This window comes from Rhagoletis zephyria, unplaced genomic scaffold (genome assembly GCF_001687245.7).
Source record: "Rhagoletis zephyria isolate East Lansing unplaced genomic scaffold, Rhagoletis_zephyria_1.1 Rzeph_scaffold_03566, whole genome shotgun sequence".
In the NCBI taxonomy this organism is placed as follows: Eukaryota; Metazoa; Arthropoda; class Insecta; order Diptera; family Tephritidae; genus Rhagoletis; species Rhagoletis zephyria.
Window position 1 is genome coordinate 1 of NW_016160649.1, and position 24,673 is coordinate 24,673.

General features: G+C 37.1%; 1 protein-coding gene across 8 annotated transcripts; it reads left to right on the plus strand.

The window, feature by feature from the left end:
- The first annotated feature begins 99 nt into the window (after positions 1–99).
- LOC108369239 (uncharacterized) lies at positions 100–23,789 on the plus strand. Of its 8 annotated transcripts, none has more exons than XM_017624312.1 (18): positions 100–450; positions 3,977–4,883; positions 7,970–8,239; positions 8,314–8,541; positions 8,630–8,893; positions 13,225–13,482; positions 13,740–14,006; positions 14,078–14,524; positions 14,599–15,111; positions 15,177–15,392; positions 17,759–18,184; positions 18,239–19,755; positions 19,812–19,932; positions 21,268–21,659; positions 21,736–21,891; positions 21,956–22,757; positions 22,840–23,016; positions 23,494–23,789. In XM_017624312.1, the coding sequence occupies exons 1-18, from the start codon at positions 394–396 to the stop codon at positions 23,631–23,633; spliced, it is 7,158 nt and encodes a 2,385-aa protein (XP_017479801.1). In that variant the 5' UTR covers positions 100–393; the 3' UTR covers positions 23,634–23,789. The 8 variants fall into 8 exon arrangements, with proteins under 8 accessions (XP_017479801.1, XP_017479803.1, XP_017479797.1 ...); XM_017624314.1 differs by having other exon boundaries at positions 19,289–19,755; XM_017624308.1 differs by adding an exon at positions 13,591–13,665 and having other exon boundaries at positions 13,225–13,407; positions 17,759–19,755.
- The last annotated feature ends 884 nt before the right edge of the window (positions 23,790–24,673 follow it).

Consider the following 24,673-nt stretch of genomic DNA (forward strand, 5'->3'; position numbering starts at 1 on the left):
GCGCTTAATTGAAATTAAGAACGTCTGTTTGCTTTTAAAACGCAAATACAGCTCGTTGGGAAAACACCACCGTATTTGTCGAAAAGTACGCGGGATTCGTTGTAGTGTTTCTGTTTAAGAAAAAATTCGTGTGTGCGACTTGATAAAGAGTGACTTGGAAAAAGGCATATCTATACGTGCACACATATGAATGTATGTATGTACATAAGTAAATATTAAAGCCATAAAAACTATGCAGTGCAACCACCTGAATATTTTGAAATTGTTTAAATGAAGTAATAAAAGTAATTTAAAAAGCAATTTAAAAAACAAAAAGATTGGCACAACCATATAAACAAGTAAAATAGGCAGTGCATTTTTTGGTGAAAGCAAGTTTTTTTAATTAAAATTAAAATGTTTTCGAAGCTGTGGTTTCTTATTTGCGCGACTCAACTTGTTATCATTAAGGGTGTAAGTATTTGTTTGTTTTTACTGTATGTTTAAGAAAGTATTTACTTTGTACATATGTACATACCTACTTATAGATGCATATGTACATATGTATGTATGTATACACACTTGGTCGTCCATACATATGTATGTACGCACATATCTACATCGCTTTTCTTTGCTAAATAAATATGCAGTGTGCATTATCAAAGTTAACGAAAATGTTTAATATAAATAATTGTATAAGTACCGAAATATATTTATACGTATAGTATGTATACATCTGTATGCAGCGTCGCACTATATTCTATTTTGAAAAAAAAGGGACAAAGTCAGATATATGTATCTCGAGAACGTGAAGAGATAGCAAAAAACTGTAACGGTATTTTAAAGCTTTTGAGATGGGGAAAGCTGTTTTTGTTAAGAAATGTCATTTTAAAGGTCGGATTGAACGAAAAATTATCTGACCTAAAAATTTAAAATTTTTAATTGTTAAAATTTTTAATTTTTTCCTTTTGATAAAAAAAAGAAAAAAAGAAAACCTTTTTTGGGTAATTTTAAAGGTCAAGCTAATACTTTTATTCAACGAGACTATTTTTCCCGAATCCTCTATCTCAAAAGCATTTGCTATATCGTAAAAGCATACACATATTCATTCTAGAATTAGCTTAAAACGTATTTTTTGTTTGACTTTGCCAAAAACATAGAAGTTTTTCAAATTTTTATTATTTCAATCCCCTTCAAAGTATTTTCAAACTAGAACTTTATAAACGTCTTTCGTCTGACACCCATATTTGAATATCTCACTCTCTGAAATTAAGTTCAATTTTACTTTTTAAATAGGTGGCAACTTGCATGTGTTTTAGAAATGAAGCTTTTTCCAAACCTTTTCGTTTGATATCCATATTGCAACAATTCATTTAACTTATTAAATAATTAGAGTTTAACTTGGCAAATCCTTCTTCAATCACTTCAGAAATCGACTGCTTAAAATCTTAAAAAACTTTTCAAAAACGTCCTATTTCAGAATTTGGTTGAAGAAAGCCCTATTTCAGAATTAGTTACAAAAACACCGTATGTTAGCACATTTTCTATATATTTTCAGCTGAGATAGGGCGTTCGTCAACAAAATTCTGAGATAGGGTGGTTTTCAATAAAATTCTGAAATAGGGCGTTCTTCAATCAAATTTGCTCGCTAAAACTACATTTTCAGATGTTTATGGTTGATGGCGGGGTTATTATCATTTATATTCAATAACAAGCTTCATATTAGGGGTCTTCATCAAAAGTGATAAACTTCTGATAAACTTCATAAATTAATTAATTTATAATTTTGACTGTCAAACTTTGTATGGAAATCTAAATATTTAAACGAAATTCAATGCTGACAGGTTGCCAGCTGGTCGCTTTTGCTACGAACACATAAAAAGCAAATGAACATAATGGACAATGTAAGCATGAAACGTAACTAGCCATAAAAGTTAAATAATAAACAATTATATGCAATTATTTACCAAGGTGGGTTCAAGTAAGAATGCGGCTAAACTAATAAATTTAAGCAATTTATCCCTTTATCACTTTAGATGAAGACGCCTATTGATTTACTTTGTTGTACACTTGTTATAGCTATTTTTTGAGGTAATTAATTGCATATTCCTTCGAAAAATGTAATAATTGTAACTCGAAGTAAACATTGTGGATTGATACTTGAAATATGTACTGTATTTTATTTATTTTTATTTTTTAATACATGACGCAGCTTCTGTGCTAGTGCATAAAGAATAAGAAGAATAAAAAAATGGGTTTTTTTATGATTATGATTCATAAATATATATGTACATACTATTTATGTGTATGGGTGCAAGAATAATTTTGCGCTGATAAGGGTATTACCAAAAATTTCAATTGTTTACTCATAAGATGAGTGTTTCTTTTTATTTAAATATAAATGAGTACAAATGTATAAACAAATTTTTTATTTAGTCTCTTTTCTATCTCATTTTGGGGTAAAATTGTAGTTTTTTTTATGAACTCGATTAGTAAACATAAATTTTTTGAGTAATTGAAACATTAATTCTTCTATTTTTCTTCAGTACTTGCTACTTCAATTAGCGCCTTAGTATATGCAACGATTTTTTGACTATCCTTTTATTAGTAATTTGCGCTGAAATCGCCAAAGCGATTTTATAAAGCACGCCAGTAGTCTCCTCTTTTGTCCGAACTGACGCCAATTGGAAATGCCTATTTAGTGAAGCCAAGCCCGTCTCCACTTGGTCATTTCATTGCTTTGATACCAGAACAGCGACCCGCGTTTAATACTTTAAAACGTCATTTGATATAAAACTTTAATCGAACAGCCCAGAACGTTTTTTTTTTGTGGATTGGGCTGAACACACATAGATAACAGTCGTCGGGCATGCGTTCATCTGACCATATTCCGCATTAAAATTGATGCAGTGCATACCCTACTACGAACTTGAGTAGCACATCGGTTAGGCGACTTGCTATTCGTCCCTCGTCGGGCGATGAGACATCGGCTCCGTCGTCATCGACTGGGAGCTCAGAGGCATGCACTTATCTTGGCTGCAACAATATAGTAGTCTGAGTCGAAGATCGGTCCTCGGCGCGTACGTAAATCCAAAACACTGCAACCTTGGTTTCCATCTATCACAACATAGCAGATTTGGCTCATCGTTTTTCGATCAGAAGGCGACTATGTAGCTTGGCGCTTATGCGGGAATCTTGTGCTGTATATTTTGATACCCAGCGAAGTCGATGAACTTCAATCCCTTATCAGAAATTTCGTCGAGGAGGCTAAATTTTCAGGTTTTTGGATCAAAGCTGCATTCTTTGCCCACCCTGGTCTTAAAATTACTAAGCACTAATTTAATATTCGGTCGGAGGTAACGCTCAAAAACGCCATCCAAGCACTCATGAAAGAGATTTTTCGACACCTGAGGGTCTGCTCTGCATTGCGATTCGCAAAGCAAATCATGCGGATTCGAAAACTTGGCACTATGAATTTGTATGTCTGTCCCTGTCGCCTTTCGAATCGCATTGAATTTCGAATCGCAATGCAGAGCAGACCCCTTGGTCCCATTCCCTCTTCCAACGACAGCGTGGTGAACGACAGTATTTAGCTACGAACACCAAATTTGTACACATTTGCATATTATTTTTATGAGCCTTGGGCACTGCGACCTCTAGGGTGGTCTATTGTGCGTTACTCGTTTGCATAATAACTACATCGCCCCATCCACCCCGGTTCTTGGATAGATGTCAGATTTCGTCTTTTCGAGGACATCAATCAGCCGGGTAGAAGGCCACATTAATGGTTTGGAGTCCGGACATTCCAGGTTCATAATTTCAAACCATGGCCCTGTAACCGGTCGCCGTGGTCGTATCAAAGGAAGGGTGGAAGTTTGTTTTAGGTAGTAGGCCCCAAACTCAGTGCATAACCAAAGCTTGGGCTAATGTTGCTTACTTTAAGACAGACACCTGCTTGCAGCTGTATATATTAAATCATAACTGCATATTGTATTTTCAGACATATGACCCAGCTAATTCGGGTATCAAAACAAGATCCTACCATCGAGATTTGCCAAATGCTGAACAACAAAATCAGCCATCTCCGCCGTACACAAACACACATCCTCGCGACTCCAGGTTTAGCCCCAGTTATGATAATACAAATTACGGTGCCCCCTCATTGAGGTTATCACCACCCGATTCTCACCAACACATTGATGGGCCGCACAGGCAGCAGCAGCAGCGGCCTTCATATCAACACCAGCAGCCACATTCAAACCCACAACAAGCTGAGTCTTATCAGCAACGCGAGCAACCGATATTTAATCGCCCAGCACACGTGCGTCTTTCGCCGCCCTCAGAGCGACAAGTGGAGAGCGCTTGGAGTGGGACAGAGAACTCAATAGGCGACTACAATAGTGGCTGTCCGCCACAACACACTGGGCCAGTACCATATCCGTATGATTGTCGTCGTTTTGTAAACTGTTGGCATGGTCGCGGCCACATACAAAGTTGTGGTCCAGGTACAGTTTTTAATCCTGAAACACTCGAATGTGATCGCCCTGATAAGGTGGTTTGTGGCACACCGGGCGTAAATGGAGTTAGCAGTGAGCTGAACGTGAGGCAAACAACGCTACAGACGGCGTCGAATCCTAATAAATATCGTGCAGGTCGACTCGTAGATGTCAGCACAGGTAATGTGGATTCGCTTTGTCCTGCAGGCGTGAATGGCTTGGCGCCGCATCCAACGGATTGTACGAAGTTTTTGAATTGTGCTAATGGTAATACGCATGTACAAAACTGTGGACCCGGCACTGCTTACAGCATTTCAATGAAGACGTGTGATTTTAAGGAGAAAGTGGACTGCAGTGGTCGGGAGAATGGTGGAAATGGTGCATTGAGTAGTCGAGATGGACGTCAGTATGGTAAGTGTTTATACTTAAATTATTTTTCTTTTGTATATGCATGGGCAAAAGAGTACATATAATTTTTACTCGTAATCAATGTGATAATAAGAATACCCCTTTCCACTGGAATAAAGGCTCCAACATCTTACATGCTTATTAAACTGTCAAAATTTTTATCAAAAATACTTTCCGATTCTCAGATTTCTTCAGGGCAAAGCAAATAAATAAGTGTCTCTACATATACCATAAAAAAAGTTTTTTCTTAGACCGCTAAGGCTAATTTTTACAGGGTATATTTGACTCATATCTGGCAGTTAACTTAAAACGTTTGCGATCAAAAACGACAGTTTCCTGCGGAACGAGAGTTAGGTTTAGTTAGGTTATCTGGGCTGGCCTCCTCCAGCGCCCTAAGAGAAAGCACACAGAGGTCACCATCATCCTATTGTAGTTGTATTCTTAGAAGCAAACCCCGATTTGTAGCTTAGATGCAGCGCAAAAAATCGAAGAAACTGACTGAATCCAGTTCTGCCAGACATTCGAAAGAATGGTGGAGGAACGAGCGTCAACGAGCCCTCGCCAATGCGGGGCAGTGGCAGTGCTGTACGAGTTATGGGAAGAACTGTTTGCAGACAGTAAGTTTCCTTTTCTTGCCAGTTCATTCTCAACACAGTTGCCCGGTATGTCGTAACATGAGCGACGTAGCTCCTTGCCTGCTCATAATAGAAGAATCAATCAATCATCTTGCAACTTCGTTGGTTGCTGTTAGTTCAGCCTGAAAGAGGTTGCAGAGATCTGAGCAGACGACAACTAAGATTAAGTGAGAGTTCTTGCGAGTATACCCCATTTAAACTTTTAAATTCAACTTGCAGCGTAGAATCCGGTGAATCTGTGTTTGCAAATAATTCCTCAGTGCGAGTGAGCGAGACTGTGTGGTCAAGGCGCCTGAAGTCTGCCGAAAGATCTTCCAAAATTCTAGTCGAGTGGCCGAACCACGTATCACTAAACTTCATGAACGAGTTTAATCTAAAAGCATTACAACTTGCCTGTACCATATAAGTCAACAGACAGAAAGTGAAGCAAAGTCTCTGGGGGTTTTGGCTGCCACCCTTTAAGCCTTTGTAACCGCTGTGTACATCTAGTTCAAAGTGTGAGGATTTAGGCTAAATTTTTTCCTTACCGTATTTACTTGTTCATTCCCGTTCAATTCTCAATTTCTCCGAAGATATCGGACTGCTGCCTAAAAGGTGACCTATAAAATTTTGAACCAGCCCCACATGAGCTAGGGCATCGAGAACAGTCTCTGGGAGTCGTCATTCGTCGTAATTCGCCACTGTGAAAATTACTCTGAACTAAATTAGGCAGAGATAACACGATTTTCTCGCAGCTGCTTTTTATTTGATTTTTGGAAAAGAATAATAATTACTATAGGGAAAATCTCAAGTTTTGAAATGACACAAAAAAAAACGACGAAACCCGTAAACTTAATTTTGAGTCGTAGATTACGAATCTGTTTTCTGTTTTTCTAGATCAAGTAATTTTCCCAGGATTTAAGGTTTAACTTGGAATGTCGGTTGTTAGTCTGAAGTCTGTAAAACAAAAACCAAAGTTCTTCATTCAATCCGGCACGGAATAGACATCAATTCTAGCTAGCTATTATCCAGTTTAACTGCCCTGAATTTTCTTGAAGCTGAAATTCAAGTTTAATTTGATTCTGTTCTGTTGAACGTTTTTAAGAAATACTATATAGCTACTGCTTGAATACCATTGGGTATTTTATTTGGGATCTAACACATCGATAGCTTTCTTAGTGCTTATAAATTAAAACTTATTTAAATGTGCTGAATCGAGTAAGAAGTTCAATCAACTGCGTCCATTCAAGCACAACTGGAATCGTATAGGCGGAAAGTCCAATGGGATCCTAGAGCCTCGTACAGTGAATTTGTTTTCGGAGCGGTAGCTGAGATAGGGCGTTCTTCAACTAAATCCTGAAATAGAGCCTTTTTCAACCTTCTGCTGAGATATGGCGTTTTCGATCCCGCAACCGAGATAGGGCGATCTTCCACTCAACCGATGATGTGTAAATAGTTTAAAAAATTTATCACAAAAAAAAATTTCATCAAAAATTAACTACAGGTACATAACTGTAATTTTTTTAAATTTAGGGGTACCGTTAATTTCATGATCCCATGATCGATGCTCAATCAAATTAGTATGGGACCACCCTTGAAGTACCACCTTGTCGTTATTATCTAAAATGGTTCACGTGGACCGAAGTTATCTACCAAGATATATACATATATACATAAAAAAAAAATAATCCGATAAATTGATACACTTCCTTCTTTTTTGAAGTCGGTTAAAAATTTACCACTGCATTCATTTTTCAACCTATGAATAAATCCACATGAAGACATTTAATGTCCAAAAGTTTTGTTATTTATAATAAAAATATGCTTTATACCGAAAATACCCAAATTTAGAAAAATAGCCAAACTTTCAGAAGAAAAATTTTATTGAACAAATCATATTTTTAATAGTACCTATAGTAAGCTGTTGAATCTAGAACTGACTTTGGTCTTAGAAACTGAAACATGATAAAAAAAACTATCCGTACTACAATTGAAAATAATATGGAACATATTACTAACAAAACCAAATCAATAGCAAGTGTTTTGAATGCATGGAATCATAATCAAATTTTTTCAATGCTGCCCAAAAAATTTAATAAAAAAAATCGTTTGGCTTATGCTTCGTATTAACAACATGTGGACACATAAAATCTATTATACGGGATCGCATGAATAATTTTTCCTTAGGCTTATATGTACATACACTGCTGGAAAAAAGTATTGGCATAGCAAATTTTTCACAATATATGCACCAATATCTATTCTAAAAAAAATTTAATTTCTCAACTTTGTGCAAAACTCGCTAAAATTTTCATGCAAATTTTCAACTTTATAGTTATTTATAAAAAATTAGCGAAAAAATATTGGAATAAAAATTGTTGCATATATTGTGAAAAATTCGCTGTGCCAATACTTTTCTCCGGCAGTGTATAACGAAATTCAGATATATTTATAAAATGCAAATTGTATTTTAAGAAAATAACAACTATGACAATACCAGAGGTGAGGAGAACGGCTCGAACGCTAACCAAGAAAGCGATATTTTCTGCCCACCAGGCGTAATTGGCCTCTTTCCACATCCATTCGACTATACGAGATTCCTGAACTGTAAACTCGGTAATACGGCCATACAAAACTGTATGCCTGGGTCAGTGTACAGCATATCGAGGAATTACTGTGATCTCAAAGAAAAAACGCACTACACCGATCACGTCGATTACGTCATATCTGAACAGCAACAATTGCGTAAGTGCTGAAAAGTCCCTACTTTTTCAGTGTTTTCAAACAAAATTTTCATCACTAATCTACCTACCGCACAGCTTCGACGATGGTCAGTTGTCCACCGAACACGGATGGCAATCATTTATATCCATATGATTCTACAAAGTTTATAACTTGCCGGCAAGGACGCATGTCGATTGACAAATGCGGGTCGCCTAAGGTTTTCAGTATATCAGCGCAGACATGTCGCCCGGAAAGTGAAGTGAATATTGGCGATCGTGTGCGCAATGCAGTGGCAGCCAATCCGAATGTCGAAATCAGAGATTGTAAGTGTTTGTTGTTTTTTATTTAATTATTTATATGAAATGTTCAAGACGTTTACATAAAAATTTCCAATGTGAAAACAATTTATAGCGCGGAATTTAGCACTCAACTACGTAGGTCAGCCGCTCGATTGCCCTCAAGGTCAATCTGGTTTATATCCGCATCCTTTTGATTGTAGAAAATTTATGCTATGCCGCAATGGAAAGTTGAGTGTAGAAAGTTGCAAAACGGGCAATGTTTTCAGTTTGTCTGCCAAACATTGTGATCCCAAGGAACTTGTCAACGTCAATGAACAAGTTCAATTTCAGCTTGACGTAGGCCAAGATAGGCTCTCTGAATCGGATTACAATTACAGTGAGTTAGAAAATAGTGAAAAAATATATATTTGTAAATGTATTTTTGCTTGTATGATTTCTGCAAGTCAAGAAGGTAGTAATGTTTTACGCATAGTGCCGTTTTATTAGACTTAACTTGTCAAGATCTTTTAAAGGGTAAAATTATGGGCTCTTTTTTCAAGTATTTTCTAAAATTTATCTGCACTTCAAACACATTTTTTCTGGTCAAAATTTATGTTTAAAGTGCAGATAAATTTTAAAACCTAATTCAGAAAACGGCTCTTACTCAAATTATATGCCAAAATCATGCGCACCATCTCTCAAGTAAATAGATATGATCCAATGATGCTTCCAACTCGAAATTCGCACCCAAATGTGACACCTTGCAGTTATGTACGTTTTTTTTACGCTCACATACATATGTATGTACGGCAGTGTGGGCACTAATCGATTGATTTTTTAATCAATTAGTCAATTCGATTAAATTCAATCCGATTACAGTTAATCATGATTAGTTTTAATTTGATTAAACAGTTAATTGTAACCGCGNATCCGATTACAGTTAATCATGATTAATTTTAATCCGATTAAACAGTTAATTGTAACCGCAATTAAAAAAAATTTATTTTTAATCATCAACCCTTAACTTAATTAAGTAGGTTTGGTGATTAATTAATTTATGCTGGAATTTTCCTGTGCACACAAGGCCAGTTAAGCGGGTATGGATAAGTCGGTTTTTCTCATCAATCTAAGCAATTTGGTGTGCGTTTTCATTAAAATCTATTCCAACAGACGTTATGTAAACTAGGTTTTAATATCCCTCTGCACATACATATGCGGTGGGTTGTAAAATTCCCAGTTTATGTATTACTAATAAAAATAATAATTATAACTCTTGTTTGGTTTCAAATTCGGACAAACTAGACCACTAAATCACACTTTCTTTTTAATTGGATTAACGATTAATGATTAAAATTAAATAATCGTAATCACAACCGACAATTAACTATTAAAAAAATTTTATCATTAATCGTACCGATGATTACGATTAATTAATTTTAATCGTTAATCGCGATTAACATTTTAATTGTTAATTTTCAATCCTTAATCAGATTAACATTTTGCCAACACCGATGTATGGGCTATCTTAACCTCAAATGCTACAATTTTAACAATCAATAAAATCAAAATTTTTCGTAATCCATAAATTTATAGGAGACGTGCCAATTGCACTTAGGCCCCAGAGCTTCGAACTTTTTGATCGTATAACCTATAATCCAGTATTCTACTAATATTCCCATAAGTAGTGGTATGATCGTGATGGCACCCATAGCCGAGCTTAGCCAAGCTAAATTATTTACAAGATATAACAGAAATTTGTTATAAAATATGTTCATCCAATCCATTTTCGTTTTTTACTTGTTTAATCTCCTAAAAATGCGTACGTAATACTCTGCAGATATTTAAATCAGTCGTTGGTTAGTAGACACAGAAGATTTTACGTATGAAGAGCATACGATGACTTANTTTACAAGATATAACAGAAATTTGTTATAAAATATGTTCATCCAATCCATTTTCGTTTTTTACTTGTTTAATATCCTAAAAATGCGTACGTAATACTCTGCAGATATTTAAATCAGTCCTGCTGTCGTTGGTTAGTAGACACAGATGATTTTACGCATTAAGAGCATACGATGACTTTATTCCTCAAATCAGGTATCGAGTCCTTTCCTCGCACGCCCTGAATGTTATTGTAATGCACTTCCGGGCGCAATTTTCAGATCCACCATCCACCGTAGGATAAACAGCGGCACGACACAGATTGGTGTTCCGTCCCCTCTGCTTTGGATTGCGGTCGTAAATGAACTGCTAGAGGAGCAGGGGCTGGATTCTCTAATGGTGAGTTTTCGTGAGAATTCAATACCTGCATCATTTTGCGATTCAGCAAGTGTGAGAATGCATTATAACTGTCAAAATTATGTACATTTCTCTTACGAAAAAACTCACAGCATTTTATTCGGTGATTTTTTGGTTGTAAGTTTTGCACTCGGTGTACACTGCATTTTCTCAGAGTTACAGAATCCAGCCCCTAATGAGTAGAGTCTATCGAGTGATTGCCAACAGCGATGACTCTCTATGATTTGAGGTTTGCGAACTGTGGCCTCTGGTTCTGGTAGAGAGCATAAGATACCACACGCTACTCTTCCCTCGATCAGAGGCACTTACCTGGTCAGAAAGCTGGTGCGGGTACAGTAGAATGTACGTAGTGGAATCTGTAAGGCAGTTAGAACCACTCTTACCCTGGAACTGAACGGTATGGATTATATAGCGTACGGGGTACTGCTATACTTTGTGTATAGGAGGAATGCGATTTCGTATTTTATACACGTCCTACTGGGATATTAACAGACTACTGTCTCATACGTACTCAAGGAGTGAGTCTACTTAGACGACGATGTGGTGGAGTCGTCTGAATATTTACTCTTGGGATGTCTAGTTTTTGCGAGGCTCCAGTCTAACATATTTGACCGCACTTTTAAATTGATCCTGGGGATCTCTTTGGAACTGATATCTGTCATCTACGGAATTTCGTCCTTGGCGCGGTATTTTTCGCATAACTCTTCGCTAAAATGTATATGTTCTCGTTTTAAGAATCGAGACTACCTGCATTGATGCTCGTTATTTTTCCCCATATTGACTATTCTGCACTCTTAGGTTGGTATACATAGGTTTAGTAGCNGATTGGTGTTCCGTCCCCTCTGCTTTGGATTGCGGTCGTAAATGAACTGCAGGGGCTGGATTCTCTAATGGTGAGTTTTCGTGAAAATTCAATACCTGCATCATTTTGCGATTCAGCAAGTGTGACAATGCATTATAACTGTCAAAATTATGTACATTTCTCTTACGAAAAAACTCACAGCATTTTATTCAGTGATTTTTTGGTTGTAAGTTTCGCACTCGGTGTACACTGAATTTTCTCACAGTTACAGAATTCAGCCCCTGGTTTGTAGAGTCTATCAAGTGATTGCCAACAGCGATGAACCTCTATGATTTGAGGTCTGCGAACTGTGGACTCTGGTTCTGGTAGAGAGCATAAGATACCACACGCCACTCTTCCCTCGATCAGAGGTACTTACCTGGTCAGAAAGCTGGTGCGGGTACAGTAGAATGTACGTAGTGGAATCTGTAAGGCAGTTAGGACCACTCTCACCCTGGAACTGAACGGTATGGATTATATAGCGTAGGGAGTACTGCTATAATTTGTGTATAGGAGGAATGCGATTTCGTATTGTATACACGTCCTACTGGGATATTAACAGACTACTGTCTCATACGTACTCAAGGCGTGAGTCTACTTAGACGACGATGTGGTGGAGTCTTCTGAATATTTACTGTTGGGATGTCTAGTTTTTACGAGGCTCCAGTCGAACATATTGGACCGCATTTTTAAATTGATCCTGGGGATCTCTTTGGAACTGATATCTGTCATCTACGGAATTTCGTCCTTGGCTCGGTATTTTTCGCATAAGTTTGTTGTTGTAACTCTTCGCTAAAATGTGAATATTCTCGTTTTAAGAATCGAGACTACCTGCATTGTTGCTCGCTATTTTTCCCCATATTGACTATTCTTCACTCTTAGGTTGGTATACATAGGTTTAGTAGTATGGGATGTTTGGGATTCAACAACATTCAGCTTGCTCCTGGGTAGACTTCATCTTTTTTCTCGGTTCCACACTTATACGCATCGCATGACCTTTCGGTAAAATTTGATATCGAAATCTGGAACTTTTGAATTTTCTCTTAGAGTGTGTACTTGCACTTTTACGAAATAAACTTTGAGCCCTGATCTTTCTTGATCAGTGAGGTGGCCAGATGATAAGCATCGGTTTTTGTACAATGCTTTAGAGGGGTTCTTGATCCTACTGCAGGTCCGAATTAAGATCACCAAAGCTGTTCAATGTGGGATGAGTTTATAACTGGAGACCATAGAAGGCTCAGTATTTGTGTTGCTGACCGGACTGGGCTACCTTGGTCCTAATATTGCCTTTGTAAAATTTAGCCTTATTCCTAGAGCCGGTGTTGCAGAGAGTATTGTTTCTGTCATCTGCTTAATTCCTGAGATGTATTGGTGGTGGAGGTGTATGCCTTACTGCGGGTATATTCTAGACTCCCCACTCTGCAATGGTGTATTCGAGTACTTTTTGCGAGCATAGATTCGACGAATATCTTGACTTGCACTATTTCACCAATCATACAAGCAAATATGCATCTGTAGCTTTGAAAGTCTTCAGATAATAATTAAAATGATTTTAATTTATTTATAATACCCAATTCCTTGCAATGCAGTCAATTCAAATCGAGAAGCAGTTAAATTGATTTGTCCCCAAAATATGGATGGGCTTTTCTTACATCCGTTCGATTGTACCAAATATCTTAGCTGCCATAATGGGCAAAGTCAAGTAGGAAGTTGTCCGCCGGGTAAAGTATTCAGCATATCGCGCAGGCAATGTATAAATCGCAATCAAGTAGATGCATACGATCGTGTGGAATATCTAAGTGAGGTTAAACATGAATTCTCAACAGAATTGAGTCAAGGTAATAATAGTGAGTTCTCAATACTACCCGTACCGTACCGTAAAAAAAAATCTTAAAACATGGTATTTGAATGCCTTAGATCAATTGCTCGAGACAACATGTACTTNAATCAAGTAGATGCATACGATCGTGTGGAATATCTAAGTGAGGTTAAACACGAATTCTCAACAGAATTGAGTCAAGGTAATAATAGTGAGTTGTTCACAATACTACCCGTACCGTACCGTAAAAAAAAAATCTTAAAACATGGTATTTGAATGCCTTAGATCAATTGCTCGAGACAACATGTCCTCCAGATGCTAACAGTGTCTATCCATATCCTTACGATAATACGAAATATATAAAATGTAGCCGTGGGCATGGAACTATTGAAAATTGTGTAAAGGGTATGATATTTAGCACGACACGAAGATACTGCGACTATGAAACGAAAGTAAACGAATATGATCGTAACTGGCGGTCGGATAATGGATATGACAATCACAAAGCAGGCGCTGACGTTCAGGAAGCTGGAGTAATGAGTGAGAGAGAACGTAAGTTCATTAAGTGTTTGCGTTATGACTCACATTAAGTACTTATGATCAATAAATTAATAAATATTTAGCAAAAGATGTGAGTGCAGACGCTGATGTGGAATGTCCACCTAAAGCGATAGGCACATATCCGCATCCGTATGATTGTAGGAAATTCCTTGCATGTTCGCATGGTGTGACTCAAGTTAAGCAGTGTGCTCCTGGCACGGCATGGAGCGCAGAGATGGAGGTCTGTGATTTTGAAAAAAATGTTAATTGTGTGCAAGGCACAAAGTTACCTAATACAGCAGCAAATACGATAATCGAGGACAAAGTCGCATGTCCGCCGAATATGCAAGGCCTCTTCTTGCATCCATTTAATGCACAGCATTTTGTGAATTGCAATAATGGTGAGACGTTCATACAAACCTGTCAGACGGGCAGCGTTTTTAGTATTTCGCAGAGAATGTGTCTAGCTGCAAGGGAAGTCACACCTGTGGATCGCGTACAGTGCTCGCAAGATTATGCTACAGATATTCGTGAGTACTTAGTTAAATAGTAAAAGTAGAAAATAAATTAGAAAATTCTTAACTACAACCAATTCGTTTTATAGCCTCGTATCAAAACTACATCGTTTGTCCAGCGCAAGCAGTTGGCTACTTCGTTTATCCCTTCGATGGCCTGCTATACATAGAATGCCTCGATGGGCGAACGCTTATTCAGAATTGCGCACAAAATACGGTATTTAGCATTTCCAATCAAATTTGCATACCCACTGATGAAGCAGAAAGCACAGACTATGTGTGGTTACGTTCGGACTGGCAGCATATAAATCCTGGTTATACCACATACGATCACAAAGTCGAATGGAGTGCTTTGGATACGAACTCTGTTGGTGCTCACACACAGAGCTCTGTCGATTCTACACAGTCTACAATTTGCGCAGAAAGTGAATCAGGTCTTTATCCACATCCAACTGATTGTAAGAAATTCCTACGTTGCGCAAACGGCATAAGCTATGAGATGGATTGTGGTCCGGGTACTGCATTTAATGCCGCGCTTGAAGTTTGTGATTTTGAGAATAAAGTTGATTGTTCCGGTCGTTTGGGCATTGGTGATTTGCAAGGTGAAATTTGTGATAGCAAAGAATGATTATTGAATTTCTTATGGTTTTCTTATCAACTTGCGCAGTTCGCAATAGTCCAGCTGTAGCATGTCCTGTGGGTGCTTCTGGCGTCTATCCGCATCCTTTGGATTGCAAAAAGTTTCTTCATTGTGATAATGGCATAGCAACTATAAAAGATTGCGGTCCTGGTACGGCTTGGAATGTTAAAATGGAAACATGCGATTTTATGGCCAAAGTTGGCTGTGCAGATGGTGGTGTCCGTCAAGAGGAGACGCGTGAAGGTTAAAAAAAAAAAATTTAATTTTTATTATAATTGTTTGCTTAAAAGGTCTGCTCAAAAAAAATGTGGTGGCACGACATCGCGCGGTACAAAGCAGTATAGGGTGTTTGCGGTCGATTTTGATTTCTGCGGTATAGTTTTGGTAGGCTGCGCACAGTGGAACAAATTAGAAATTTACTATTCAGCAAGGTCTACTGTCTATAATTCTTAATGGTCTTAAATTTTTTAAATTGATATTTAAATTCCTAAAAGGTTTAAGGAGCTACTGTTCTAAATTTATTTTATTTTTATAGTTAACGGTTTTCATTAAAGTAAAAAAGTTGAACATATAAATTTATTATATGTATCTAGAGAATTAATTAAACGATTAAAACAAGTAGTATATCACATCAAAGGCAATTCAATTTGCTATATTTTCTTAATAATTATTTTTTCTTTAAAATTATACGTTTTCAATATGTTTATAAAGATTACAAATTTTATTTTATTTTGATAAAATGAAATTTCAGTTATATATTGTAAAAAATATTTTTTACTTTGATGAATTTTTTTTTACTTTGATGGATTTTTTTACTAAATTCTTAAAAACAATATATTCACAAAAAAATATAAGACATTAAATACTTGACACCTTTGAGTCAAGCAAAAAATGTTACTTCTGCAACTTTGTTAAAAAAAAACTATAAAAACAAAATAAATTTTAAAAAGTAGTTCCTTAAAGCTTTTAAGAATTTAACTATCGTTTAATAAAAAAATAAAATTCGTCAAACATTGTAGCCTGCAGACCTTTTTGAATAGTAAATTTCATGTTTGCACCACTGTGCGGCTTATCGTATTTACGAAACACAGTTATTTGCCACAATATACCACCGCATTACCAAATACCGCATCTCGAACGAACCGCACCGTATCGTACCGCGTATGTTTGAGCAGGTTTTACCGTTATATTTGTTACATTTTATTGAAAAACTCTTTGTTTAACATATCGAGCCCTAAACGCAAAAATGACATATGTACATATGTAAGCGATTTTTTTTTTCAAAATTTAATTTTTCGTGCAGAAAGCTCTCGAGCATTTAGGGCTTGTTATATGTATATTTTATCAAAGAATATGTATATGAATAAGTTATTTTTAAAGTTTTTAAACGAAAAGATACCAGTATAGTGAATAAATTGTCACACTGCTTCGAGAAAAAAAAATGATTTTTGCTTTTTTCGGCTTTAAGAGATTTTATCGCGTATTTTCTAATTTTTCTGTAATTATTTCGTGTTATTTCCAGGGACCGTAACGATTCTCTCTCTGATCTCTATTACCAAAACTATAATTTAACCGTTAATATTAGATTTTTATTTTTTTGCTCAAGAATAATCGTTATTTTATGATTTCCATTTTTTGAACAAAAATTATTTTTACTATCGATCTTTATTTTTCAGATCAAAGTGAATCGTTATTTCTGGATTTTTATCTCTTCGCTCAAGAATAATTGTTATTTTAGGTTTTTTAATTTTTTCGATTAATTTTTGATCGTTCTTTTATGATTTAGATATTTTTATCAAAAAGTATTTTTATCTTGGATTCTTACTTTTCCGATTAAATTTAATCGTTATTTTTGAATTTTTATTTTTTCGATTAAGAATAATCGTTATTTTGTGATTCCTTTTTTTGATCAAAAATAATTTTTATTTTGGATTTTTATTTTTCCTATCAAGTATAATTGTTATTTTAAGAATTTTATTTTTTCAATAAATTTAGAGTAGTTATTTTATGATCTCTATTTTTCCGATCAAATTGAATCGTTACTTTTGAGTTTTTATTTTTTGCTAAATTTTGGATCGTTATTTTATAATTTTAATTTTTTCGTTCAAAAATAAACGTTATTTTGTATTTTTTTAAATTAGTTTTAACCGTTGTAATGAAGACTGCATTTTTAGGGCCGTTTTATATGTTGTATGATTTATAAAATTAAATTAAATTTAATCTGAAAATAGCGGTACTATCGAAAAAAATAAAAATCAAAAACAACAAGGTTGACACAAAAATTGTGTCGTGGTTCGGTTATTTCGATGCCCTGAACACGAATCTGAAATCGGTTTTTCTCCATCGCCTAATTCTAACCTCAAAAAATATGGAAAAGCGGTGGCGTATGAATAACATTACTAGTACTTATGGTGATTTCGTTTCTTTCAAAAAATGTTGCCCTTTCATGGTGCAAAATGTGTTTAATGTTCTCACTCAACCCCATTCCCAAAGGAGCTATTTTTTATTGGTTTTACTTTAATTTGTGACCTAAATTTCTTTACTCGCTTACTTAATTACATACATACATATCTGACTCTTCGTATAATTTCGTAACTCTTTTGTTTCAGATAATGGCGGTCATGGGTATGATGCGAACACACATTTCCAAGCACCTGCACCACAATCCAACAATAGGAATCCCACACGTAATGAATGGAGATCGCAACCTAATAGTGCTCCCTCACATCATAGAGGTACATACGATAGTCAAAGTTACGGAGGCATTCCAACAACGCCATCTTCCCGAACAAACACGCGTGGCGATCGTTGGTTTAATATGGACAGGCAGCGCCCAGTGCCACACGACGACACACGTTTTATACCCGAAGGTACCTACAATCCAGATTATGATCGACAGCAACGGCTACCCGTTTACGGCAAAGACTTGCGACACAACAACGGTCCAGCGAGTTGGGCTGGCACGTCTGCTGCACTTGATCGCCAAACGCCCACGCAAAGTGTCATCTATGAAGAGGGATCGCTAGAACCAAATCGTAATTATAATACAATCCAAACTTATACAACCCCCTTAGCACCTTTCAACTCAGCTGACCCCCTGCCAGCCGCATCCGTTAATAGGAATGTATACGCAAATGCGACCACAAACATTTACTATGCACAGCCTGTTGGTTCAGAAGAAAACTCAGACGAAGTCTTTGACTCCAATGCTGATTCGCAACTGTCTGCGCGTACGCCCTTCGATCGCAATGACAACAAGTGGATTCCAATGCCGAATCAAGTGCTTCTACCACCAAAACGCACCACTGAGCAACAAAGCGTTTTGCAGATTTCTGCACCAGCAAACTCCTATGCACCAGCAACTCATGTTACACCCCCATCGAGACGCGCATATAATCCGCCTACAACACTGTCTCAAAATGCCATTGAAGCCTCTAATCTTTATGGTGGCTTGCAACCACCACCACCACCGCCCACAACTGCCCAAACTCCTTACTCCATCGTTTCAATTCGAAATCAAAATTCACCACCGGCACGCGTCAATCCCACGCAGTCTTCGCCGCCGCCACGTCCCACTGGCAGATCGTTAGTAGATTCATTTGAACCCATACGTGGTTTTAGTACGAATGTTGACGGCAAACCCCATTTACTGTCTTCACCTTCGAACACAAATTTATATCAAACTGAAATTTTGACCAGTACTCCTGCAAATTACCTTCAACCTCCAACCGTACCTACCGCCGTCACGAAAACTCATTCTGCCGGCACAACACGTTTAAAGCAAGTACATCCCTTTCTAGAGAATACAACTGTAGCAATGTTCTCTAAAGATCCCCACTACAGTGGTTCCTATTCGAATGTAGCACACGCAAGTCCGCCACAATCTCTTGACCCGCAAGTCTATCAGAGCGCCGAAAATCTGCCAATGGCTGATGCCTTACGCTTACTTTTGCGTCCCTACTTCAATCGAAGTGGCACGATTTCGGAGGATAGCGCTGAAAAGGCTGAGTCGCATATAATGAAGCTTACAGCGGAACAGCCATCTGTGCATTCTGTTGTAAATACATTACCTCATACAACTACCAACAAATCCAAAGTTGGTGCTGAAAATGAAAAGGAGGTTGAACTTATACTTGCAGGTGAACAGCATAGTTTGATCACAAACCCAACTGAAAACAGCGTACACGCGTCACGTACAGATATTTATTCGAAAAATACAAAGCAAGAATCTAAAAATAATCCTAATTGGCATAATCGCGGTCACAATCGGGAATTCCACCGTACACATCCAAATTTATTAAATCCCTTTCATGAGGTTGATCAGTCAAGACCTCATAATGCACATTCTCATGGCCACAACCACAATCACAATAGAGCATTCCATGAGCGGCATCCTGAAATGCCAAATCCATTCGCAACACCCGTTACGCTGCGTACTGTGCCTACAACTACGAATAATTTTGATTTGACGGATGCAAATCCACCAAATACATATGCGGAGTCAACAACTCCTTTTAGTGTTCGACCTGAGATAGATTTGAGAGCAGGCCAGGATGTGGATTGCCAGTTTGATTGTGGAAATGGAAAATGTGTGAAGTCCTTTGAGGTGAGTAATGACGATGCTAAGTTGCTACAATTTTATTATATCGTTTTATGTTTCAGGTATGCAACGGCATTAACAATTGTGGTAATCGTAAGGATGAAGATAATTGTAAACATTTGGGCTATGAGGTGCGTTTAGCTGGTGGCGAAAGTGCAAACATGGGCCGTGTTGAGGTTAAAAGTGAGTATTTTAATGTAATAACGTACATACATACATTTTGGATATACTTGCAAAATGTCTGATTAAAACATCGAGCGTATTTGCTAAATGAACTGTATAGAGTTGATAATAACTGACGCCAATGAGCTTATAAGGCTGGGCATTTGGGAGGTCTTTAAAATTTAAAAGGTTAAAATGTTTTAGAAAATTATTCGCCGGAAAGCTTGACTAGAAGTATTTTCAGACATTTTAACAAATATAAAAAAAAAAAAGTGTTTGTATATTTCAAGGAGACATATTTGTTTTTTATTTTCTGTGGACTTTTATGTTCTTTGTATAAAGATTTTGTCTGAGTATACGCTTAGTCAATTTTTCACCGACGAATAATTTTCTAGAATATTTCAGACTTGCAGCGATCTCCCAAATGCCATTTAATTTAGACTTTCTCAAAAAAGGGACAAAACGACCCTTTCGAAGGCTTGAAAGACTGTGAGGGTATCGTTGATTCTTTCTTTCTTAGAGAGTACATCACTGGAACCCGTTTTACCCATAATTTTTTAATAATTATTAAAGCTATAAAGGAGCTTTTTGAAAACAAATACTACTTGGTTGGTATCTTCCTCGATATCGAGGACCTTTTAATAGTGTGCTATCCGAGGCAATAATAAAAGGCTTGACTGGCTTCTCTTCTGCATTATCCACATCAGCAGATTGGCCAGTGCCTCTGTCCAGTGTAGTGTGAGTTCTATCGCCCTTTGTCTGGATCGTTGGATGATTTGATTCAGGGATACATAAACTTAGTCATAAATTGGTTGACAGACGGAACTCGGTATATTCATCAAGAGGTGTTAGGACTGCCTGACTGGGTCAAGTATTTGCGCGCTATCCTAGATAGGAACTGTCCTAAAAGCAAAGTTTTGAGGAGCGAGTAAAAAGCATTAGTTTCCCAAGCTAATTGCCTCTCTCTAAAGCTATTACTGCTGGTACGAAACCAAAATCAAGCTAAAGCATTCAAAGGTTCGGAGACTTGAGGAAATCAGTGCGCCTGCCGCAGTTTGTTCATACATCAGGCTAAGAACCACTGGCTTCCCCTTCAGCGTTATATGGTAGAGTTGGAAAAGGTATATACTGACAGGAACTCTCCGTTAGCAACTTTAGGCTACCACATTTCTGCAGCGTATATCATGTGTAGGCTGCCACTATAAAATAGGCAGTGGACCTGAAAGGTACCATGATAAATATCTACTCTCACAGTCCAGCTGGGCTCTATGATCGCTAATTTTACGATTTTTAAGTATTTAAGTAATTCTATATCTACAGAATATTTACCTAATTTATTCTTGATACTCTATGCAGTTCTCGGAAAATGGGGCTATGTTTGCGATGACAAATTTGGGCTGCGTGATGCTGAAGTGGTTTGTCGTGAGGTGGGCTTCAAACTGGGTGCCAGCGAAGTGCGCGGCTATTCATATTATCCACCCACTGAGACGGAAGTATCGTTCGTCATGGACGAAGTGGATTGCCGAGGTGATGAATCTTCGTTGAGGGAATGCAATTTTAAAGGTTGGGGTGTCAGCAATTGTGGACCCGACGAAGTGGTTGGCGTGGTTTGCAAAGTACCACAACTCAAATGTCCCAACAACTATTGGCTATGCAGCACGTCACAAGAATGCATACCACCTGCCTTCGTTTGTGATCATATACCAGATTGTGCCGATAAGTCGGATGAGAGCGATAACGTTTGCAATGTGAGTGTTGTGTGTGAGCTGGTTGTAGTTAAGCATTAACGAAAATATTACTGCTTATAATTTTTTGTATATTTAGTCACCCGTCGAGTATCGCCTGCAAGGTGGCCGCAGTCCGAGTGAAGGACGTCTCGAAGTTAGATACCGTGGTGAGTGGGGAACTGTATGCGACGATGATTTCGGCTTGAAAGAGGCTCAAGTTATATGTAATTCTATGGGTTTTTACGGATTACCGGTGGGTAAATTTAATTAGCAAATACATATACTTTTGTAAATAAAAATAACAATCCATATTACAGACCATTGCAAAGAATGTATACGGACCGGGCAGTGGCCCCATTTGGTTGGATCAGGTGTCTTGCTTTGGCAATGAAACTTCATTGGAGCAGTGCAATCACTGGACTTGGGGCGAACATAATTGCAATCACACCGAGGATGTTGGTCTCAAATGTACTGTGGGAGTTCAACCACAGAAAGTGAGTACACCGCAAGCAGATAGGAACCATGCAGATGGCAACGGGCGAAAAGAGTTAGATGACCCGCAACAAGAACTAGAAGATATTGGTCTATTCTCCGAATGGGAGCGCAAAAGCAAGGCGATTGGCACGCAAAGGCGACGATGCGGCCAATTCAAAGACGATCTGCTTGACGAATATGCCCATCCAGAAGAGAGAGTTGTAAATGGCAGCTTGGCGAAACGTGGTCATCATCCTTGGCAAGCAACAATACGCACACGCGGCAGGGGTGGCATATCGAGCCATTGGTGTGGCGCTGTGCTGATTTCTTCGCGTCATCTTCTCACCGCGGCGCATTGCCTCGCTGGTTATCCGAAGGGTGCCTATCTGGTTCGGTTGGGTGATCATTATGCCAATATAGCTGAGGCTTCAGAAATAGATTCGTTCATTGAAAATTGGTATGTGCACGAAAAATTCCGCGACGCAACGCATATGAATAACGACATAGCGATGATTGTGCTGAAAACACCGGTCAAATTTAATGATTATATACAACCGGTGTGCTTGCCGAGTAAGGATGCCACTGTAACCGAGAATCGCAAGTGCACAATTTCCGGCTGGGGCTCTATTAAATCCGGTGTTTCAAGTATGTTTGCCTATTTATTGCTACAAAAATTATATGCAATGCAATATAAGTGATTATTATTTTAAATTTCAATCTCGATTAGCTCCTTCTAATATATTACGCGCCGCTGAATTGCCTATACTGTCCGATGATGTTTGTAAACAGCCTCATGTTTATGGCGCCAGCTTGACTGAAGGCATGTTCTGTGCCGGTTATATGGACGAGAGCGTGGATGCTTGTGATGGCGACTCTGGTGGGCCGCTGATTTGTCACGACGAGGGTATGCATACATAAATCCTTTGTTATATATTCTGGGACTTCTGTCTAAATATTTCGAAAAAACTAAGCTTTACGTCAGCTGCACATGTTTGAAAATACCTACAAAAATTGAGTTTTTATGAATAAAATTAGCTAATTTTTTTAATCCACTATGATAAAAGAATTTCAGTTTAAAAAGTCTGCATAAAAATGTTTAAAAATTTTATCAACGGCATCAAAAAAAAAAAAATGAAATTTTTGGAGGTAATTTCAAATAGTTCTAGTTCAAACAGATCTTACTATTTTTCCGAATATAAGAAAGTCTTAAAATATAATAAATTTTACAATTCCGGTGGAAATGCTCCATTTTTTGCACGCCAATATACACACATACAATATTTAGATAAAATAACTAGTGTTCTAATTTAAAATAACAATACAATATTTAGTGAAAAAATAGTGTTCTAATTTAAAATTACATTTTTGTTTTTACTTTTAGATGGTGAAACACTGTATGGCATAATTTCATGGGGACAACACTGCGGCTACGCAAATAAACCGGGCGTATATGTGCGCGTTGAAAAATACGTGGATTGGATAATGGACAAAATTAATTTTTCCATACAAAATGCTACATAATTAAGAATGAACGTTTAACTCGAAATGGAAATTTAATATTTTTATAAACAATTTTTTAATGTACATACTAGATACATAGTGGTTTAAGTAGTGCTAGAATTTGTATCAGACGTAGATAAAATAAAGGGAAATCTAACAAAGGTGTATGGTCCATTATTTCACTGGCAACGTTACATTTACAATAGAGGCATTCTTTTTCATATCGTACACCAAATATGGTGTCACACTTCCGATTCGCTTCAAAAATATATCGAATCTGCGTTTTGCTAACTTTAATCCTATAATCCCACGCCCATTTCTAGGGGTTTGTCGTCTTAAAGAAAAATCGTGCCGTACAAATATTATTTCTGGATAAGTATTCTATCGGAAGCCACAATCAAATTAAAATCTTTGCAAAAACCCGATTTTTAACACCTTGCTAAATATATCTCAACATACATAAGTTTTCGAAAACAAATTAAAAAAAATTGCTGATTCTCACAAAAAAACGAACCATCTCGTCATAAAGAAAAAAATAAAATTTTAAAAATAGTTCTTGAAAAACACCAATTTTTTTGAACCATGCTTTTTATAGAGAATTAAACAAGGATTAAGATGGCGTAATTTTTAATCCCTAATTTACTAGTCTTCAAATGCAAATCAACTTCAAAAAGTTAAACTGTTAATAGCTAAGTTGGCTTTGGGACAATCATGACCATCTTATGCATAGAAATGTTAAGCCCATTTCTTTAGCTTTAAAACGACGTTAAGATGAGCAGACCCCGAGATATAACGATTTGAAGAAGCACATGGTTAGTCTGAATCACCAAAAAAATCCAAGCTTTGACAGATCACATCTCCAAAGAAAAAATTTCCTCGAATACGTGTTAGCTTATTTCATGTATAGAACCTATAAAAAAAAAAATTTTAAGCGGATCGGAGATATGATATAACTTTTTTTACGAAATCCGTCAGACTTAAAAAAAATGGCTCAATATCATACACGGTTAAAAATTTCGGTTTTAATTTTAAACTTTTTAGACTACATATGTGACCAAACT